The 23,956-nt window shown below is 41.8% G+C and overlaps 1 protein-coding gene across 9 annotated transcripts in view; it reads right to left on the bottom strand.

Moving 5' to 3' along the window:
* Positions 1 to 23,956, bottom strand: part of fbrsl1 (fibrosin-like 1) — a 222,553-nt gene that overhangs the window by 128,951 nt on the left and 69,646 nt on the right. For all 9 annotated transcript variants that reach the window (XM_088375374.1, XM_088375380.1, XM_088375372.1 and 6 more), the window contains exons 3-4: positions 14,127 to 14,228; positions 9,240 to 9,275 (exon numbers count right to left, since the gene is read on the bottom strand). In XM_088375374.1, coding sequence (XP_088231500.1) covers positions 9,240 to 9,275; positions 14,127 to 14,228 — 138 coding nt within the window. The remainder of the gene's footprint in view (positions 1 to 9,239; positions 9,276 to 14,126; positions 14,229 to 23,956) is intronic.

Here is a 23,956-nt window from a genome sequence, read left to right as displayed (position 1 = left end):
GAAGAACACGTCTGTCCCTCAACTTTGCCGTGTGCAGTACCATTCAAAGAAGGGTTTTGCACATGTGGCACAACAAAATGCTTCTGCATCCTCCACTCTGCTCCTACTCATCATCATTCTCATCACCAATCACTTCTCCAACCTAGAGCTCACCAAAACTGTTGGTGAACGTCTGGCGAGTATTTTGCCAACTTTGCGACCTTGGACAAACCCTGAGGGAAAATGAGTGAGAGAAAATGTGTGACAAGCATTGGATCATTTTCATTTGCACATGATCCTTGTTTGTGTTTCCAATCCTTTCTCTCATTCCGAATGGAATGTAATACGCACTTTTTGGTAGATTCAAAAGTATATAAGTGTGGTATATGTACACACGTTTGAGTCTGACTGAGGTAGTTAGTAAAGCACAGTTCATATCAATTATGGGCATGGTACTTAGTGGAGGAGAAATTACACCTCGGAAAGCAAGTATCGCTTATCTAATTAAGAGCTGGCAAAAAATGCCATCAGGATCTAACAGATTTCATCCCTGAGCTCTTTTTCTGTCTGCAGAGAGCTGTTGAAAAAAAATGAGAAACACGGGCATGAAGAGAGGGGGATGAAGGGAGACACAGACATTCCTAATCAAGCTTTGCCTCCGACACAGCTCGATTTAACCTTGAGGAGTAATCAGATCTGACTTGCTTAAATGTTAGCATTCTTAAATCATCAGGAAGTGCCTCCAAGGAGACGATAATCACGGTGCCAAATTGCTGCGCTCGCTAATTTCATTTCTCCCAAGCATTTGCTTGTAGTTAGTGTTGATTATTCAATGACAGGCTTTTAATGCTGCCAGATCTCAGGGGTGTTGCATTAATGTGGAATAACTTGCAACATAAATGAAAACAAAGCAAAATTAAAAACATTACTTTCTAATCCATCCAAGTTTCCTCAGACCTACCAATGCCCTCCTCTCCTCCCTCTTCAATTTCTCACCTCACCCCCCTCCCATGGTGGGAGTTCAAATCTAATTCTCAGCCCATCTGGCAGGCGTAATGAAGGCGGCCCGGGCCTGTGGTGCCCTGCTGCCATGGCTCGGTGGAGCAGGAGGCTAGCTGGCAGATTGGGTTAGGATGAGTGCAAGGGAGTCGGGGAACCTGCTGAGCGAGTAAACCGGCCCAGTTAATCTCCCATGTGCCCCGGTGTGATGAGGGCCAAGGCCAACCACATACTGAGGGCACAGTGGCAGTTTACACCACGTAAACTGCGGATGGTGGAGCACTGAAGACAAAAGGGCTGGTTCGCTCTCATACATTGAAAACATTCAGCTGGTCACTACTAGTAAATGAAATTTTACTGGCCCGCTGCGCAAGCTAAGATTAACATTTTCTCGAGCTCACATTAATCTTATGCATGTCTGCTGTGTTGTTCTCAAAACTGGATGGGATTGTTTAAAAATACAGGATCGATCACTTGAAAGAGGTTTTGGGATACGAGACTCATGATCCGTGGCTGCTTTTTATGTACAAAAATAATGGCAATGCATATCAAACAGTCATACCTCCCCCCCACCGCATTTTATGTACTCATGTAGTACATTTCAGGTTCACAGTGACTTAATCTGCTATTCTTCTTCCTTTGGTCTTGTCCTGCTTTTTAAGTGGGCTCTACCCAATGTCAAACGTGTTAAGTAGAATGCAGGCTTGACATGAACCATATTAAATGTGATTTGTTGAACATATAATGGGCTGGTAAAAAAAATATGAACTACAGGTTGGTCTTTGGATTAATCACCCTTTAAGAATTATCATAGAATGAATACTGATGGACCACTTTTATTCAATGGAGAGATTACATGCAAAATATATGGCTGTGGTAATTAGTGTCTTGGTTTACCGAAAAGATACAATCACAGTAGCTGTTCTAACGTCTTGCATCAAAAACAAAACCTCACGCACAACCATGTAACAAAAAGCTACATGATGACAAAAATAGTAGGCCTTTTTCCGCCGTGTACCCGACTCGGGAAGAACCAAAATACTGTCATTAACAGTTACTCTCTTTATAAAACACACCGGCATCATCTGGAGGTATAATTGCTCCTGCTTCTCCTGTAATCTTATAGCTTACCTGCTGCTCCTGTCAGACACTTGCACCAGAGGGGATGCGGGCTGTGTGTGTTGCCTTTTGAGACACTGAAATATTACTTTTGTATAGTCAGATCCAAACTTGGCAAGGGAAGAAGCGGAATATATTGAGAGAAATAAAAGCAAAAGGATATACAAGACAAAAAAAAATCAAATAAGTATGTGTTGTTCACTGAAATCCCAGGAGCAAAGCTCAGGGCTCCGGTGAAGGGAAATGATGTTCTTTCTGTGAGTGATTAGAAGACAAGTGCCAGAACATGACCTACTTAGTACAATTTGTTTGTGCAGATTCCAGGAAAGGTAACAATACTACAGGAGTTAGAGGGTGTCAAACTCCAGTCCTCGGGGGGCCCTATTCCTACATGTTTTCGAAGTTTCGCTCGATAAACACGCCTGATTCAATTCATCAGGATCATTATCAGGCTCCTGCAGAATGTGGGGATGAACTGATCATTTGAATTGGGTGTGATTAACGAGAGAAACTTTGAATACATGCAGGAATGCGGCCTCCGAGGACTGGAATTTGTTTGAGACTAATGTTGTTTTAACTCGTGACTGTTGTGAAAAGTTTCATAGCAGAAATAACTGCAACGGGGTCTTGACAGTTTTGTATGCTGCTTTGCTATCTGTACTATTTTCTTATCAGCCATTAATTACTATATATTTGACTTGATGACATATTTCAAAATATGTGCTGTAGGTACATATTACTCTATTTTTACACAGACTGCATCTTAAATTGAACAAGCCTTTATCAGCTGACCAATAGCAATCTATAAAATCCTTTGCATCATCAATAGGGGTTTACAACGCTGCTTTTCCCGGCATCAATGCCACAAGAAGTCTCCCCTTACAATCCGCCACTGGAATCTTCCATCGCATTGGGCAAATAGCTGGTGGTAAACGAAAGCTGCTCCTTTGCTAGCATGGCACTCCTAACATATCATTTCATTAAGCTCATACATTTTGCGTGAAGGATCTTAGGTCACTTAAAATGTGCTCGCCTTCATTTTTTCCACTGCGTTTCAAAGATGAACTTGTATCCTTGGATCATAAATAGATCCTTCGTTCCAAAATTGTCACACTTTCCATTGCTTTGATGTGGTTGAATGAAAGCCAATGAAAAGCCATTTTATCCCGAAAGGTACAATCCTGTACTTTAAAACATAAGATGGGGTTTAATATTTTGCACCATGAGGGAAATTAGAGTACCTTGAAGCACAGTAATAGTATGTTTTTCTGGTAGACGGTTTTCTAGTGTGTGTGTGTGTGTGTGTGTTCTAGGACAGACAAAACAGAACAAACAGATGTTCTTTTTCCTCAAAAGAGTATTTTCCTTTTGTAAGCCCCAAGTTCCCATCAGTGCACTACATGAGACAATCCCACCTCTATGGAACGGTTATTCGCAATCCGCAGTATTCGCAATCCGCAGGAGACTTTCTCTCCCTTCAACTTATCTCTGGTGGGCTGCTATGGTAGCCTGCCCCTTTCCCAGATAGATGTTTGTAATTGGAGCTCTAATTTATGTTCAAACCTTGGTGCAGGATAATGATATGGAGCATTGTAATTTGCTGATGCAAATTGTACGTATAATGGGGAGCCATAAAAGCCTCCGCAATCTCGGAGACTTGCCAAACACCCTGAGCGTTCATTACAGCCCTCATTAAAACATCCGCATCGGCATTGGGACCGCTTACAAATGGAAGAAGCATGTAATTGCTGCTTGATTGTGGTATATGTAACATATGATAAAGTGGAATTACCACTTTATTTGTCTACAGTGTCAGTGAAACTTAATGGGCAGAAAGCCTAAACAAAACCAATCCTTAGAGCATTGTTGGCCTACAACATTATGTTTTTTTCGGGAGGTTGGGGATAAGTGGGCCAAATGTGAGCTAGGGGACAGTGCATCCAGGACAAACTGAGAATGATGATATTCAAGGACTAGCTTAGGGGGTAGAACTAATGCTTTCACCCATGAGAGCCTGTGTTTCATTTGGATGAACTTCAACATGGGTATATGCTGAAATACATTAACTGGATTTAATAGAATGAAAGATTAGTATTGTTCTTTTCCATTAACAAGGTCCAAAGCCACCACCATACATTTACTTCATAAGTAATAAAACTGGATTAGAAAATGAAATACCAAAGGCACCTTTATCAAAAAAATATATTTTTTGCACGAATGTCAATAGTTCCTTTGGAAGAATGGCTGCTAATCATTTTCATTTTGTTGATCTCATATCAGTGCTAACAAAGAGGTCATGTAGAACTGAATGTACCAACTCATGAGCAGCCTTAAGAGAAACACCAATTGGCAAAGGCATTAAGAGTTCATTTTGAGCAACTTGAGGTATTTTCCAGAGGCCGACTCAACACAAATTCAAAATGTCACATTTTATTTAAATGACCTGTCCCAGTGCCCTTTGCATTTCTGCCTTTCTAATGCATCTCCATTAAGTCAAAACCCAAGCAGCATAACTTAAAATCGCACTTGTCTCCACACCTCTGAATGTCTGCAGAGCGCCACTACCAGAGAGCTGTGTGTGCTCAGCCACTGGAAAAGGATTTTCAGCCAAGCCATTCAGCCAGGGCCCCAGAAGCCCAAAGCCTTTATCTGCAGACCCACTGATTGATGTGTTGTGGGCCCTGTTGCGGTTAACAGCAATTTTTATCTGTTGCTAACGGCAACAGCCCAGGTTTGTGATGTGTAGAGAGCAGCGGGGCCCAGAATCCGGAGCCGGACCACACACAGGGATAAACAAATAGGTTTTCATGGCAGACAGCCCTGATAGAGAGGCCACTGACAGGCGGTGCCCAACCCCAAGAGCAGCACGATGTCAGGGCCCCGACCCATTCCTGCTGGGCTCTTGGTTCCCTGCACTAATTTTCACCATGTGAAGAACCGGTATGGTGGAGACACCTGCACGCCTCTCTCACTGACAAGGAATCAGTGACAGAGACAGGCATTTATGGACAGAAAAAAAGAGAGCGAGAGAGAATGTTTAAGAAAGTTCCCATACAGCAAGACAGTTCCTTGAAGCCTTTCTTCCATCTATCGCTTACTGGGTTTAACAGCTAATCCAGTGAATATGAATTGAATACTGGCTAATAACAGCCAAATTTGATTTACAGCATAATTTGTAAAATACATCATCCCTGAAACAGCAAAGTGAATTTCAACTTCGACAAATCTGTTTAAAAAAAGGCACAGACACACACATACACACCTCCAAAACTGTTGGACTCATTGAGCATTAAATGTGATTATGACACCCCAAGCAGTGGAAGTGAAGCTGCGGGTAAGCTTTACTCAACTAAACTGCATAGCTGAGGTTTAAATCCATGTCTGCAAAAGATAAAGCTTGCAAAAACATTGAAGTGAGATTATATTGCATAGACAAAGATTGATGCTTTCATTGTGCATGAAAACATAAACCATAGTTTGGCCTTGGGAGGTAAAAAGAAAGGAGGTGGGAAACTAACTCAATGAATCCGAAAGGAAACGGGGGTGTGTTGTTGTTTTTTCGCCGAGCTTAACTGTTTCCTCCTCTGTAGTATATATCCAGCCCAGCGGCAGTGACAGAATGGGCAGATCGTTGGAGTGAGATTTTCTGACAATTTCCCTGCTTCTTGTAACTCCTATCTCGCAGACACAGAGGAGGGTGCTGGGTTCTTTATCAAAAAGCCCCTGAGAGAGTGATAAATCGCTTGAGTCCAGACCCATCCGCACTGAAACAACAAGCACGTAGCAGCGCAGGAAACAAGGCACATATATTGTCTCCCCAAAATGGCAGACACTGTAATGAAGCCTGCACAAAGCAGACAGGATAGAGTCGCCCTGATAAACAATTCCATATCCAGCCCTTCACACGGTGCACGATAGGAGGTCAGTCCCACTGTGACATATCGCTGCTAGACTTAACAGACCCGCTATTAGCAATCAAACCTGAGACAGAGATGAAGGCTCAGGATAAGGATGACTCGGCAACATGTATGAGCTCAATTCTGTGCCCAGGTTTTTCTCACAACTTGCTCCACAACTTGTTTGGAGGAAAGAAGCACTGATTGTTGCATGCAATCTGCTAGGCATTAAATTATACAAGTATGTGCACCTTAATTCTGTATCTAGGTCTTTCTCACAACTTGCTCCACAACTTGTTTGGGGGAAAGAAGCACTGATTGTTGCGTGCAATCTGCTAGGCATTAAATTATACAAGCATGTGTATTCAATATAAATGGATGATTCTCAGAAAGTGTGGACCAAATTACATGATCAAACTCTGACTCAGAGTCATTACTTTCTTTCTTTTATGATCAATCACCGGATTTTATTGCTTGCAATATTGCAGACATATTGGAGGGATGAAATCAACAATTTGACTGAGATTTGTGCTGTTGCTTGTGTGTGAATGTATTTTGAGTGGGTACAAATAGCCGTCGCGACCATTTCGACATTACAACACAAGTATGTAATTAAGAGCTCTTTCTACTTTTAAAATGCATCAGCTTCACAAACAGTTGTTACCAATAAACAGCCAGAATATCAATGTATAATATCAACACAATACCATTTAATCGAGTCCCACGCTTTCCATGATTAATTATACGATGCCATTTAAAAAAAAAAAAAAAAAAGGTGTCTCCTGTCCTTCTTAAGAAATGTCAAATCCAGGTCTAGAAAAAAAAACATGCCGCAGTTTGGGTTTGGCCACTGGTGCTTCATATCAACGAGCAGATAAACGAGTCAATAGCACTTGGGAGCTTGATTAGCTGTCAGTTAGATGCACAACAAAATAAAAATGAGTAAACATCTGGTATATAAGTTAATAAAGACAACAATGTCCATTAGTTTAAGCATTAAATACCTTGTCGTTGTAGTGTATTCAATTGAATATAGGTTGTTGGAAATATTTGCAAAACCTTCCCTTTTACTTACATTACACACAACTTCCCAACGTCATTGGTATTGGGTTTCGTGCTTGTACTTTGGTTGTTTGCAATCCTTGATTTTAATCAATTTAAATAGATTTTTTTCAAGGAAGCTTTGAACTTGGCAAGGAGCCTGAGAAAATATTAAAACATGAGTGGAGGTCTTGGCTCAGGCTGCAGAGCGGGTCGTTTAGTAACCGGAGGGTCATCTGTTCAAATCCCTGCTCTGTCCGAATCATGGGTCACTGTATCTTTGGGTAAGAAAACTTCGCACACGTTGGCTATAGTGCCACTAATAATGGTAGATTTCTGTTTGGTGGTGGTCGGAGGGGTCGAGGCGAACACTGGCAGTCATGCCTCTGTCGGCCTGCCCCAGGGAATTTACGTAATTTACCGCCACCAGAGTGTGAATGTGTGAGCGCATGAATAATGTATCCATTGTAAAGCATATTTGAGTGTCCACAAGACTGCTATATAAATCTGATGCATTATTATTATTATTATTATTATTATTATTATTATTATTATTATTATTATTATTATTATTATTATTATTATTATATTAGTAGTAGTATTACTATTATGGTTGTTGTTATTATTATTATTATTACAGCATAAACATTATAATACCCCATTTTTCACTGGTAGTTAACTATTTAAAAACTTGCCAAACAACAAGCTTGAAAATTTGTAGAAAGTCAGAGCAGTAAACGCCAAAAGGCGGCAGCGTTCAACCGTCTTTTCTGTCGCAATGGTTGCCTCTCCCCCAACTGTACTAGCTGGGCTGACCTTCCTACACTACCCTTCCATCTCAAACATAGCCCTCCACCCACATGCATAGCCTCTCTCTCTCCATTTTCCTCCAGTCATAACATTCAGTCCAGCCGCTGGCCTTCTCCAAGACCTTCTCCTCCTCTCATACCCACTCAGCCTTGCCTGGAATCTCCCTGGAGCACCCCGACCCCACAACCTCTGCCCCCCCTTTTTGAAACCATCATTCTGTAAGGCCCGAAGCACTTACAGATAAGATGCCGGCAGAAATCAAGTGGGCTCGGCAGCTGAGCAGATTGAGAGTCAGAGCTCAGTACCCAGGAGATGCCTGGAGGCTACAAACACTGCAGATAGCAATGTCGGAAAGCCAAAAAGTGGAGACAGACAACATGAGACTTCCTGCCCTCCTTACCGGTCTATCTTTTGCTTGCACAATGCCGCCTTCAAATCACCACCCACCGAGCCTTCGCCACATCCATATCCGACCCCCCTCCTCCTATCAAATGAAGAGAAAGCCTCACTCTATGCCGACTCAAACTGACAGCTTGAGCCAAAGGCCTCCACGTGTTTTTTTGGAAGGACATAGTTGTTTTCATCTGTGAACCGCCGGGGAAATGTGACATGCTCTATTAAAACAACATTTCAAAAAATGCATGGAGATCAATGTCTTTTGAAGTTACATTTTGTTAGGGGCTTTAATAGAAGTCCTTTGAGGCCGATTAACAATGACAAACCATGTCAACCATTGTAGTTGTTTTGTTTGTTTGGACGGCTGCTTTCAGTTTGCAAAATGAATCGCCATATGTCACTCATCAGCTAAAAGTAGCACGCTTTAAAGAATATTCCTCTTATGAGCTAATTTTTACGCAAAGGACAGAAAGGACGACTGCTGTCTCTGTTACCAGGAGACAACACACATCACCGAAATGAGAGCACAAATGTGCGGTCCCAAAACTCAAAGGGGCGACACAACTGATGTTTCAACGGGATAAAAATAGCCTGCTAACAAATTGTTAGTGTGACTCCTGTGAAAGAATTAGCTGAAGGTTTAGTGGCTGTTTTTTTTTTCTTGATGAAAAACATAACTAACCTCAATCTCTGCACACTAGTTTCACGTTGTGCTATATGCAAGGGAATTATGAATTCAAACTAAAAATAAACTGAATGCAAAATTAAAACGTGGAAGGAGCCAAGAGAGATGCTAATGAATCCACACTCTTTTTGCCAAGGTATTGCAGGACACCTTGCTACGATATAATCAGTCAGACAAAATTAATGTTTCTAATATCATGATTTCTCCATTACACTATTTAATATAATTAAAATGTGGAGCGCTGGGGCCATAAAGCGGGTCGTTGAAGATTGTAATTCCGCCATAAAGCTATGAAGCATGAAAATGTCACTTACCGAGTAGTCGCGGCCTGACAGCGAGTGAGTGGAACTCTGTAGGGAGAGAGAAGAGAACAAGAATGACCTTTAAGGAGCATTTCACTCCCTGACACAGACATGATGAAGCAGTGCCGCTTTAATATCAATATTCACGTTAACCTTTTACCCAGCCCGCCATGTATGCCACGGCAGCAGACTGCTACCCTAAGTTCTGGCCTCCACAATGGCGCTAAACTATGAGTTATATTCAGCTCATAGATGTTGGTATGATTTGCAGGCGAAATGAGTGAAACTTTAAATATTTATTTAAATTAGCAATACAAAATTGTTTGGATTTGTATATGTGTTACCATGCAGGAACGAAAAAGGAAAATAATTCAAACCCTGTAGTATAATTAGGCAACTGACCAGGGCGGTAAAATAATTCAAACCCTGTAGTATAATTAGGTAATTGACCAGGGCGGCACAGAGTAGCATTTGTTAAGCACGTCCGCCCCACAGTTCAGAGGTTGCGGGTTCGATTCCGGCCTCGTTCTTCCCGTGCCTGTGTGGGTTTGCTCTGCGTACTCTGGTTTCCTCCCACATTCCAAAAACATGCATGGTAGGCTGATTGAGCACTCCAAATTGCTCGTCGGTGTGAGTGTGAATGATTGTTTGTCTCTGTGTGCTAGCGACCGGCTCAGGCTGTCCCGCCCAACTGCCCGATCCCAGCATGCCCATGACCCCCTTGGGGACAAGCGATACGGAAAATGGATAGATGGATGGATGATTGTATCAGGGTTCGTTTTCCCATTGTATTAATTTTCTTTCAATTCTTTTTGTTCACTGCTTACACTAACAACATGGCTGTGAACAAAGATGTGCTTGTTAATAAAAGCAGAGCCACATTTGCCACCACTGTATTTTGGGAAATTTTTTACCCCTCTGGTGACCACTTTTCAAGGGAATTTCAAAAATAGAATAGACATGAGTTTGAGTCATTTTCACATTGTTTTCTGTATGACATTAAAGCAGTGAGGCGGAAGGCAAACAGAGTCGACCGTGCTGACCATTACCAACGCACGGTGACCAGAAGTAAAGTAAAAATTTCCAAGCCACAAAAATTTTGCTGAGGTCCCCTTGCCTACTGTGTGTACAACTGTACATGGGAAAAGACAAACGTGCATCTGTCGCATCATGCAGGTTGAGGCTCTATCATATGATGTTAAATTGTTTAAAAGACAATTACGATTAAGTTCAAGGAAATGTTTACACGAGTGTATTTACAGTATATAATTTCTGTGGAAGGGAATGCTGGGGAAAAAAAAATCAAAGCTTGGCTGGTATCAGGATTAAATAAATTCACCAAGGGGGGTGGGGGAACCAAAATTTATTTGATAACGTCATTGTCAATAGATTTTTTTGGAGGGGGGTAATCCAGTGGACATCAGATTTTTGGGAAGAAAACAGGTCACATCACAGAGGCAAATATTGAATTTTAACAAGTATTTGGGAGAACAATGTTGTATCTTCCCTTAGCATTACTATGCCATCAGCAATGACAAAGAAAGATATTCCACAAGGCAAACCTAAATAAAACACAATAATAGCCGAAGATTCGTGTTCCAAAGGCATTTTTACTTTAGTTGAACATTCATTGGAAGGCTCTCCCCACACACACCCAACAAGAAGGGGAACAAAGAAGTAGGAAATATATAGTAATAACTATCATCAGAGCTAAACATTGCAAGGATACATTAAGCCCCATCCTGCGATTTGCTATGCAGGCCTCTAAATGCCAAGCAAGAATAGCATGTATACCGAAAAGCCTGGATATTGTTCTGTTCTCTTGCACAGTCCGCCTTTACCCAGCAGGAGCGGCAATCTTAGAATCCCTCCCTCTACTTCCACTTTTCCCTGCTTTTATTCTTCTGTCTAGATAGGCAATTTGTCCCCCTGGCCTCTGGAGGGAACTTTTCTGCTCGAGCAATTTTATCCATGGGTCTACTTTCAATCCAAACAACCTCCCCCATACCTTCACCAGGACTGTTTCCTTTCCTGGTGCCCCTCATCCATTCTTCCACACCTGTTCTAGCCTTCAGCACTCATCAACGCCTGTGTGCGCCCCTGATTTCCAGGACAGCTCCTGTGGTGATGATTAGGGAGAAGTCCCGCCGTGAACCGGAAAGCAGGCTCTGCGGGATTCAAAAGGCTATTCCATGTCCATCTCAAACTCTCTGATCCCTTCACTATCAAACCGGGAAGGGGGAGAAGAGGAAGGGATGACGAGGTAGATTATGTGCACAAAAACAGAAGCATTTTCTGGCGAAAATTAGATCTGTGGTGTGTCTGTGTTCATATGCCAAGTTTAAACAGGCTGTGTACATCTGTGCAAGTAAGCCTGCATATACGTACATGTGTGTTTAGGACATAAGCCTTCGGTGATGGGGGGCCAAGGCCATTTGGAATTAGCTGAACTATGTAGACTTCATTCAACATGGCGCATCCTGGGTAAAAAGAGAGCCTTATTTAAATGATAATGAGGGACAATCCATTGGATTTAGTACTGGGGAAGGGAGAAAAAGAGGGGTGGGAGCAGGGGGATCCATTAAAATGCCAGCGGTTCATAAGCCATAGGGTCGGCATATAGCTAAACACTCTCTCTTAAAAGCCATTATACATGGCTCTCAATGGATTTCTGCAGTGCTTAGGACTTCAAAAGGATTTAAGAACCCGCCCCAGAGAGTGAGAATTTGGGGGAGGGTGACGGGACGTGTGTGTGTGTGTGTGCGTGTGAGAGAGAGAGAGAATCCATCGATGTCCGTTGATAGAAAGAGAGACAGGGCGGATGCTGGCGCCATGGAAGGGTTAACTAAGAGCTCGGGAGAAGAGAAATGTTGCTAAATCCGCCCCCTAATCCTCTCCACATTTCCATGCACCCTCCTCCACCAAGAGTAAAACAAAAACAGAATGCATAAAGAATAAAACAGTGGAGAGAAGAGTGGGTGGTGTTAACATTTTCCTATCCTATATTATTGTTCCTATTGTTACAGAGAATTTTAACGGTGGAGCCATCATAGGTGCCAGTGAAATAACTAGGAAAGTGATGTCATCGGTGGAAATTATTTAAGTCAGGTGGATGGGTGTATTTGGAAAGACGAGTTTGTTGAGACCATAACAGCAGCATAGCCCTCAGCATAATAACCTCCCAACCCCCCATATTTCCCTAATCCATATGTGGCTTAGTGCTGGGGCACCGCACTCTACCGCAAGCACAATTACCTCGTCAAAATAAACAGATAAAGAGCCAACCGTGGCGATGAACAAACAGCATCCCTGGCATTTCTCAGCTCCCAAATTGATGCATGACTGTTTTTAAACGCAGACAGGCGACAACATTCACGTCACATTTGTCTAGTTTTTTTTTTTTTTTTTTTGGCGACGTGACAAGCGAAATCCATTTCAGTTGTCGTCGACGTGGCGTTATTCGCTAGAAGCTCTTAAAGCTGCTGAGACTTTGATCTGATTGAGCATGTGTTATACAAATTTGTGTAACAAATTTCTTGGTTCAGTACCAGTGATTTTAGGTGGCTGAAAAAAATTAAGGAAAGACGCAAGGTTTGTGATTCATGACCTTGGCTGAATGGAATACAATCTCCAGCTTCGACATGGAGGGACAGACATGAGAAATACCAAGAGAGCCAGATGGTTGGACATGGATAGATGTGGATGGCATGGTGACAACACCGGCGTCTGTGCGCCATCTATTTGGCAGCGTATTAGAGAGATATTCCACATCTAACGGTGTCACCAACTGCAGCGTGCAATTTCCAGTCTTCCCCTCCTTCACTGCCCCCACCATCGTTGCTTCTACCGTCACTCATTCTCGCCCCTCCTTCTCAGAGCTTGTCATAGATCCCTGTCAGAGCTGTCAACCAACGTCGTGTTTTTATCTGACAAGCTCTGCTCTTCCTTCTGAGTTTTTCATTAAGAGACATCCTTTTATACCAAACAAAAGAGAGCGAGAGAGAGAGAGAGAGAGAGAGAGAGAGAGAGAGAGAGAGAGAGAGAGAGAGAGAGAGAGAGAGAGAGAGAGAGAAGAGAGCGGGAGAGTCAGTCTCGAGACAGACGTTGCAAGGCGTAGAAACAATGACTACGAGGAAGTGACAGATTAGGGATTTTAATAGGGCTGGATTTTCAATTGGAACACTGAATAGCTTAAAACAGTGTATTTAACAAGTTCATTAAACCTTTTTTCCTTCCATCAATTCACCAGCGGTGGAGAAGGAAGCCTGAATTTGCTTTCTCGCTTCCTGCTTTTGACAGATAAATGAACACTCTGATTGAGTTTAGTTTGGGGGTACTGGGGTGCTTCTTGACTGGCATTTGTTGGGATGCATATTTCTACATTCATTTAAAACGCTGCTCTGGATTTTGCATAAATTCTCATTACTTTCCCAGTACCTAAATTGCATTATTTCAAGCCTGACGTTGAACCAGTGCATGGCCTCAATTTTCCTTTGCCACCTACTCATCCTCTAAATGAGCTGGCATATGAATTCTGTCACAGTGATAATTGGAACAGTTTCTTTAACTCATTCCATGCCAAGGTCAGGCCACACAAACCCTGTTAGGTCATGTCTACAATATATTTAACTGTGCCATGGTTGAAATAATGCTAGTCGAACCAGATGCTGTGTGACAAGCTTAATAACTTTTTGTGATCATCCAGTTAAATTGTGATTTCCCAAATATATATTTTAGGAGATAAAAGTTGAAAATAAAACATAGGACACTAGAGAATCTGTTGTCTTAGTTCACCATTGGTTTGCTTTGTTTGCTTCCTTGGGCCTATTCCTATAAAATGACTATTGTTTCCCTCTGGAAAATGAGAAAAACAACAGAAAGGCCTTGGAAGTGTCTCACCTCATTCAGCTGCTCCTTGGTGCTGCTCCTTTGAGGTAGGCTGAAGTCTGGCACTGTTTCATCCTTACAAAATTTGACTGGACAGAGCAATATTGGTTTGATCTGGAGGACACAAGGGAAAACAACAATTTAATTAAAATGTCTTTCCTCCCGACAATGAACCACAGTATACAGTGGGCAACAATGCAATGGGATCTAATGTCTATTTATGGGTTATCATTAAAACAACACAAACTTATTGAAATGGTGTAGTCCTCCATGTTTTTTCCCAGTATGTTTTTTTTCTGTGTACTGTACTTACTTCTAGGATCCTATTGGAGCAATAATGACCTGTGGCGACCAAACCTTTTGACATTACACACTTCCTTTCAGAATGCTTTTGTTTTAATGCTGCATTTGAAGTTAGAGACTGCATATTGACTGCATGTAAATGTAGTCGATGGGAGAGAAACCGTTTGAAGGTGGGAGGGGGCTCGTAAGTTAAAAAACCTTAACAGTCGTAAGCCCACGCTCCGTCGTACTCGTCCGCTGCCTGGGGGCAGAGTATACTCCTCTCACAGCCTGCAGCTCGTCATTTATTCTTCATTTAGCATTTTATGAGTTAAATTTATTAAGTGTAACAAGTACTTAAAAGGAAGGGAAACAGTTTGGAGGTAGGAGGGGGATTGTAATGTCGTAATAGAGGCGTAACCCCCCAGGTATAAAATAAAATTGAAAATTATTTTTCTTCTTCTTTTTCTTCTTCTTCTTATTATTATAAAATCAACCTCTACATCGTGGACTTCACTTATTGTGGGCATGTTTTGCAACTTAACCCTTGTGATAATCGAAGGAACACTGTATTCTAGTAACATCAGTTATTTCAGTGACCACTGTGGATATTCTTTCTCTAATGAAAGGCAACCAGTAATTTTGCAAGTGCTGTGTGAGTCAAATCCCACCTATGCTTATACTATGGCAAAAACGTCTGGTTTAAAATCTACTTTTCTAACTTTTGAGGACAAATGGAAATAGCAGTGTTTAGCCACCCGTATGATGGTAACCCAAATACTATTGTGGATGGCTTGTTTTATTACAGACCATTTAGACCCACAGCTGGCATGAATCCAAATTTCCAACCAGATGGAAGGTTGGCAAGCTAAGCACATAAGTGTCTGGGCCACTACAGAAACAGCCAATCACAGTGTCCCGTGCTACATTGCCACCTTGGAGTTAAAGTGGCAATGGCTGCGGGGTGTATTTGATTCAACTAGCTATTTACATGGAGCACCTCCCTTGGTGACATGCTCTCCGACTGGCCTTGGTCTCCTGATCTCCACTGTAATTTAAGCAGATCACTGCTACAATTAACCTTTCCCAGTAAATATCAATTATGGCCCCCGGCTGGGATAGAATTAAAAGGGTCATCAGCTAATCTGACAGGTCCTGAACGCTGCCACCTGGCAGGTGGGGAAAGCAGCTGAGAGAGAGTGTTTATCTACCCTTGTGCCCACAAGCTCACATGCCAAGTAGATGTGATTCCCTTTTAATTACATTACTGCTGCTGGGCAAGCATGGCGATTGGCCATAGGGCGTGAAGAGTGCTTTGAGGTCAGGAATGACATGATGGGTTTGAAATGTGAAAGGCAGAGAAAAAGCAAATCAGAGGCAAGACTAGCATCTTGCAGACCTTCTATGCCAGGATTTTCCCACCTCTTTGTCCTTTGTACACGGGACTCATCGAGGATGAGGGGTTTCCCAGCTTCTGACATAGCATGAGAGGTGTAAAAGAGGCATAACACCGGCGCCCGGGATCAGAGTGTCATGTTTAACACCCACAACACACTGGCCATGTCTGCTTGTGCTGAAAGCAATTGTAGCTGTCACTCTGATGTGACTACACCTCTATATTTAAGAGATGAGAATGACAATTGGAGAAAAAAAAAAGTCTGAAAAGCATAATTGTTGACTGGGGAAAACTTGGAAGTGATTATCAATACGCTATACATTTTTTAGAGATAATAAATATGCACAAATATTATTATGCGCTGGGCCAATTTAGTGCCAGCTAATGCGAAAATTAGTGCTGTCCATCAGTACCAAATGAATGCTACACATTAATTGCGACTCTCATTGACGCACTCTGGAAAAGGCATACAAAACCCTCTTTAAACACCAACACTTTTGACATTGGCAAATATCTTAAGAGTTCCCGTACTCTTTCATTGGTTAACAACCTGCTTGTTATACGGGTCACTCTCTCTCTTGTTTGTCACTCAACCGCAATGATAACGATAACCCCTACTTGCGTTGTCTCGTCACCGATCACACACAGATCACTGCGGTCTTTTCTTCGCAGAGATGTCTTCATGCTTTGATTGGCAGCATATAAAGTCACACCACCAACAGCGCGAACCACTTTTTTCTAAATATGTTGCCTTCTGCACATTTGTAAAATTACAAACACGGATCTTCCTCTGTGATTCAGGCCACGTGAGGCACTAGATTTGAACTAGTCACAAAAAATAGAGCCCAGAGTGACAAAGTCACAACAGCATTACATAGAGCAGTGGATTATCTTGCTGACCCAACATCAGTGCTGCTGGCAATTTCCAAAAGGTGCAAAAAGATTTTCCATCTTTGCTTTGGCTAGTAGCAACAACCTGACTATTGATCAGAGCAAAGCATCTAATTAGCCATCAAAGTTAATCATGCAGACTGCATGGACCATTCCCTGAGCAATTGCTCAACGGAACACAGGAGGGCAATTGATTGTTACAGAAATTCACCAGTTCTGACAAAGGATTGGCACCTCCGGCTGCCTGTGATTAAGTCTTGGACAAATTCCCTGTTTCGTGAGGTATTTAATATGCCCTGTAACATCCCAAATGGATTACTGTGGTATGTTGGTATACGCTTTACTGAAATCATTCATGTAAAAAAAAGAGCTCACAGGGGAAGGGGATTTGTTGCAATGGTGATATTGCTATAGTCAAAGGCAAGGGCCTCTCCTTGAGACTTAAGACAATGCTTAAAAGCCAATGATCCATTTTGTTCCTAAAACCTTGCTGTTTGGCATAGCTGTCAGGTTATAAGAGTAAACCTGATTGTTGGTATACCGTTTCCTAGAGTCTAGTGCATTTGTGATTACACTGTTGGTGCTGTTCAATACGCAATGTCCCAGCTTCAATGAAATTAGGGGTTAGGGTTGAAAAAGCATTTATCTGTAGATACCCAATATGTGTTGTATAAGTAGTGCAGTGTTTCTAAATCAAACCCTGTTTGCCCAAGAGTGTTGGGCTTTTTAATCTTGATTTAGGTACATTTACAGGATGTGTTGATGCCAAGATAATTAGTTTATGTATTTGGCGTGTAGATTCCGCATGCACGCACACACGCATGCACACACACACGCACGCACGCACACACGCACACACACACACACACACACACACACACACACACACACACACACACACACACACACACACACACACACACACCTAGCTAAGTGAGAACCTGTGTTTTACATGAATAATGTACAAGAAATTAGTACCATTAGTCTCGGTATTGAACATGCCTCCAGTCTTTCTCTGGAGGCTGCTGCTCTGTGCGCTTTAATTATCTTCAAAGGACCCTCCAGCATCTTAATCCCCCACCACACCCCCAAGTTGAGTGGTGCTGACTTTGTCTGCTCATTTATACTTTAACCCTGGGTGAAGTCACAATTCCCCCCTGATTACAAAGGTCTTGTCAAGGCAATGACAGAGGCACTGGAGGTCCACGTCACTTCACGTTAGGCTTGGAAAACGTTCCGTTCCCTTTCACTGTGTCTTGGCAGTGCAAATCACTCTGAAGCCTTACAAGTAGGCTCAAGGCTGCCGGGGGGTGCTTTGTTGTCCCACCCCTTTTCTTATACAACCTCATTCACCTTGCAGGAGGTTTAACGGGACACTTGAAAACTACACAGTCTTCCAGAATCTGCCTCCCCTGGGATGAAAGAAGTTGTTACCCCAACCGGGCTTTTCCTACCAGTTCCATCTCCTCTTACTCTCTCGTCTCTCCCTTGTCAGCCATCACTTGTCAGCAGTTGTAAGGGAGGTTGTGCTTCACCCTTGTGTCGGTGTCAGTCTTCATTACCTTTAATCTTGGGCTTTCTCCCCACCCACATGATCAACTCTAGCATGCTCTCGTCAGGTGTTTGAACGCAAAGGTGCTGTAGATTCAAGTACGGATAGGGGGATGGGCTAAGAAGAACAGATATGGATACTTCCTCTAATTTGTTCTGAAAAGTGTCCTGCGCAATGGACCCTCACCCCCATTAACCCAGTGACAGCCGGCTACCACTACTCAGGGAGGCATCAGATTTGTGTGTGCGAAGGGTCCCAGTGGTGCGGCTGGCTGAGGCACCTTGATGCCGGGCCCAATCTATTGGCTCATTATCCCCCCCCACACACACCCCTCCCGCCTGGGCCAGGGTGCAGACAAGTGCACTTTAGGGCCACAGGCCAAATTGATTCATCTGCCTTCATTTTCTTCAGGCTCAGAAGTGGCAGCTGCTCAGAGGCAGGGGGAAGGAGTTATGGCGAGAGACAGACGGGAGTGTGGGAAGGAGAGAGAAAGAGAGTGAGATGAAGAAGGGGAGGCATCAAGAGAAGGCGGTATCCCTGGCTTTGTTCCTCATCCATGTCTCATTTCACTTTCCCCCTCCCTCCCCTTTTCACTTTACAGCACCACTAACACCTCCATCGCTTGAAATCGCTATCAAGGCGTGCACTCACTCCCCCCACAAGTCCCAAGTTGGAAATTAGCCCAAGGACAAGCTAGTGGATTTACTACAGGGAGAGCAAATGGATTTTTGCTTTTATTTTGACGAGTCCCAGTGCATCCATTACGCCTTTTAACCATGCATTATTCATAGAGCTCGCCTTATAATAAATGTCCACGTAAAAAATGATACACATATTATACAATGCCTAAAATGCTTCTCCAACGCTCTTCCTTTGTGAACCCAGAGCAACAATACATTTGTAAGATGATTCACAAATATGAGACATGAGAGATTGTAGTAAATTGCAATCAGGCAACAACACCCAAATGCGACAACAGTAAAGTGAGTACAAGTGAGGTTCACAACAGAGGAGGTGGTGGATTAGGCTGGTCAAATCATGCACTTTGAAAGTCTGACTGGGTCGGCTGGTGACTATTCCTATAACAACGCAGTCAACCTATAAAATGGAACCACCTTCCCCGTCTGATTCTCAGCCAGCAATGACCCCATGAGAGCCTAAAGTCCCTTGGGATGCCATTTAGAACAGACGAACTGCAGCAAAGGAGCATTCCCTGCGGACCGTGGGTCGCTCTATCAACCCTGCCATATGTCTGTTGTAAGGAAGCAAGACAAGTAAGGGGTGAGAAAAATGGTGTTAAGAATTCAACACATGCACACACACGCGCACGCAAATTAACCTCACCTAACATGCATGTTTATCAAATGCGGGAGGAAGCAGCAGACATGTGAGACACATAATACACCGGACTGCACAGTCAGAATGCTAAGTGTTTTTTTATTTTTAAAGCTTTGTATCTGTGTTGCTCTTTTTTTGTTACAATTAATACAACAGATCTATAACCTTGTATGTTGTTCACATGTGTTAATGATGGTTTTCAAAACAGATAAATGTTTTGAAATGTTCGACACTGATCTCAAAATTGTGTTTTTATCAAAGTTTGATATAAGGATGGCAACATTATTTAAAATCTTTAAAATATTCTCAGGTGGTTGTGTTGGATGGGCTAATTGAAATACATTTGAACAAAATATTTGTTAAACATTTGTCATTTGTTACTGAAATTTCAGAGATAAGTGGACAATCTAAATGCAAAAAAACAAATGTGGTATGAATAACTGCAGGGATGTGAAAATAAATACCAATACTGTGTACTAATAAAATTACTGATAAAACATTTGTGATGTCTCTACATGTCAAAGTGCCCAAACCACACACTGACAAACCGGTTTATGATACTCATTTATGACTCTCAACACCATATCACTCAAACAGAAAGAAAAAATGATGGCATCAAACACTTATCAGTTCATGAGCGTCTGTCTGTGATACAGATCATCTGCTTCGACACATACTGACATCCGACATTGTGCAATAATGGTTGTATTGACTCTCAAAGCTTGATCCGAATGAGACATTTATTATTCCCTAAGCCATTAAATTCGATCATAAAGGTTTGAAATAGTTCTATCAAGATGTGTATCTATTTGTCTTGAGATAGTTGGGAGAAAGATTTCATAAGATCACAAGGCATTGTACAACCACAATCGGAACCTGGACGGATTTAACATGTTCATCAGAACATGTTCAAATTGGTTTCGTAAGTAAAATGCAAAGTACAGTCAAATGTAAGTTCTGAAGCTGATCATGTTGAAAATCATCTTCTAACCCCGCACACATGCAAACTGCATTCAATGATATTAAAAGTCTTAGGAAGTAATCAGTTTTATCTTGAATGTGTGGCTCATAAAAACAATTCTGATTAATACCATATCAAATACTGTAGACAACAGGAACTTTGTAGAGACATATTGATGTTGGATTACATACTGAGTTGCTCCTTATGTTCGGACCAGCAACTCAACTACGCTTGGAAAAATAGAACGACACTCATGAAATCTGTTTCACCACATTTCACAACCAGCGACATTCAGTATCTCACATCATTAATGATTTTAACACTTGGATGTGGTCTTTTTACCAGCCAGTGATTTTTGGGTATGAAACATTCACACTCGTGACTGCTACTGCACTTTCACCTGACAACTTTGTCACCTTCACACATTTTTATGACATTTTTAATATCCTCAAATGAAATCTGAAATAATTATCGGCTGAGAATGACACACTCATTGCAAGAAAGTCCCTTCTAACAAGGCCACGAACACAACCTCACACATACACACCTAGAAACTTGCAATAATTCACCCAAACACCATTAAACACTGAAGATGAGATTGTGGTGTGAAGGAAATGAGCAAGTGCAGGATGAAGAACTCTGAAACTTCTAATCTAACTTTATACGGTGCTCTTCAGTCGACACAGGACATGGCTCTTTAAAGGTACATCTGTTTTAAACCAAATATTTCCAGCTCTACAAACCTCTGTTTGTTCTGAAGAAGAAATAAAAAAACATCCACGTCACTGCATAAGTGACTTACTGAATGCATTTACAAGCATGACATCTAGGTCGCAGTACAGGGGTTATTTAAATAATTCCGAACATCCGTCTCTTGCCGTTATTTCCACGAATCCCAAAACATGGCGCCAATGAAGGCTGTAAGACGAAAATATCGCCTGGCACCAAAGACGATGAAGATATCAAAGAAGCAGAAGCAAGATGAGCATCCATTATGGCTGCCGACTTTTGTTTTGAACAATAACAGCAACAACATAAGTTTAAATTTGTTTTATTCCACCAGGTTTTGGCTGAAATGTACTGTGGGATTCTAGTTAAGGTAAGCCATTTTGGGAAAGAAATAAAAAAAATCTTTGCTGAAACATTTTTACTAGATTATACACATTTGAATGATTTGTTTTCCAGGTGATCAAATGAGAATGAGTACTATTATCTAGTGGACAGTACATCAAAATGTTTCAAATAATCTACATCTTGGATTCCATAATACAGCATGAACCTGAGAGATGGTCCAATTTCAAACCGTAACGCTTCATTCAAGGGCCTAATTTATAAGACTTAATGAAGGCATTATGCATGTCAAGGAGAGAGGACAGATGGAGGGATTTTTATTTTATTTTATTTTTTTAAGGAATGATGATGGTCTGGGCTCAGACTCAGAAGATGGTAAGCAATCAGAAAGTGACAGAGGGAGACCGGGAGAGACAGCCAGAGTGCTTTGGGCTTTTTAACAGGAGGCAGATGCAACACGTGTAATGAATCAGCTTTGGCTTGACGCGCCTGCTGTCTGATGTCTGAGCGCTTGTACTGCCCTTGGAAAATATTTCAGAAGTTATCGTATGCCTGCACAGCACGTACTGCCAATGGATTTTGGAAGAAGTGATGTGTTGGAGGAAATAAGGAATGTGGAAGAAGAGGGAGAAATGCGTGCATGCATTTGTGAGCGTATGCTACATTTATTTAATGGAATATTTCAATAGATATTCATTTGAAAAACATTCAGGAATAATTACAGGAAAGGTCACAATTAAAAGTACTTTACTCTCAGTCATATACGCGTCGTATATTACGTAGATGCAGAATACTGAATCAGAAAAGATGGTAATAGGGTTGTCTCAGTCTTTGATTTATTTATTTATTCATTTAATTATGGCTATTGTGTGGAATTAAATGTGGAAGCAGCTGAGACAAACAGTCAAGGTGTTAGTGTTTCTGCCACAATTATTCGGCAATCAAAATAAATACAGGCCAGATATGGAAAGTTCTCTGGGCAGGATCCCTTTCAGTGCAATGCTTGCTTTAATCCAACACATTAAAAATAATATTTACAAAAATCGCATCTTTCCATCGTTACTTTTCCCCTTACAGGAACTTTTGTCTCCTTGAAGAAAGAGGGAGGCATAATTGTGAAAACTTAGCTTCTTTCTCTAGTATGCTTTGGATGAGAGTTGGTAAAGATTAACAGAGAAATGATTCTGGGGAGGAGAAGAGAACATTTAACTGGAAGTCTCTCCCCGTCATAAGGGGATCATTTGCCTCTCGGCTGTCACTTCCATCATTCTTCCTTGGACCGGCGGTGACAGGTTGGAGGAGAGGATTGAGAAGAAAAAGTGGAAGGAAGCCGATTCGATGAGATGAACCTAAAGTTTTATATGGAAATCAGGCCTAGTTAGAAAAAAAAGATGAAAAGCAAACAGGATCTGCCGTTGACACGACAGCTTCCTGCTTGCCTAGAAAATGCAGATTTGCTATGTTTAATGACATTACTGCGTTTGCATCAACGTGAGGCCTGAAAACATTGACGTGTGGTATTTGAACCTCGTGGTGTGTTCAACTCTTTTTGGAATGAATTTGTTACTGAAAGATGTTGTCTGTTGGAATGTACAAAGCACTACTGTGGGGTCTTATAACAGAAGCATGAAGTTTTGAGAAATTTGAAGTGTTCACTGCGTTTTTTTTTTTTTTGAGAAATGCATGGGGCCCACTTCATGGATTTGGACAACCTTTTACAGTAAGGACCACCCACTTTTAGTACCTTAAATGTTGCTGACCACCCGAGGACCGACATGAGGGGTTAAAGGAAATGAAGATGGCACTCAGTTACCACAAGTCTTTTTTGGCAAACTGACTCTTCCTTGAAGCAGTAAACGTTTAGTATGAACACATGCGGACACATTCACAACCACTGCCCAAGAAAACACGTGTCACCTTGGTCTCCTAATATGCAGAGAAGAGAATGTACAGTATACTAAATAGAAGAAGAGCAGCACCTGAAATCTTGCAGCATCTCATACAGAAGGAAAATACATTTGTTATCCTATAACACGAAGAACAGGGAAAGCAAGGTTGTTTTTTTATGCGTTGTCTGATAGAAGCTAATGTGGTTCAACCAAAGTCACGCAAACCTTTACGTACTTTATCCAAAAATACATATTATTTAAGGAAATGCAGAATGGTGTTTTTGATTGAGTTTTTTTCTTTATTATGTACAGAATTGTGACAGCTGTATCTACCCCCTGAAATATTTGTGCATGCTTCATATTGGGAATGGCAGGGTGATATTGTTAATTGTTTTAAGGGGAGGCCTTAGCAACTTTGGCAGGTTGGGAATTCTGGAGCAAGATGTGCTCCAAAGGTATGGC

The sequence above is a fragment of the Syngnathus floridae genome, chromosome 5, assembly GCF_059516105.1.
Source record: "Syngnathus floridae isolate MCC-2025c chromosome 5, RoL_Sflo_1.0, whole genome shotgun sequence".
In the NCBI taxonomy this organism is placed as follows: domain Eukaryota; kingdom Metazoa; phylum Chordata; class Actinopteri; order Syngnathiformes; family Syngnathidae; genus Syngnathus; species Syngnathus floridae.
Note: the sequence above shows the minus strand (reverse complement) of the source record. Positions and strands in the feature narration are given on the sequence as shown.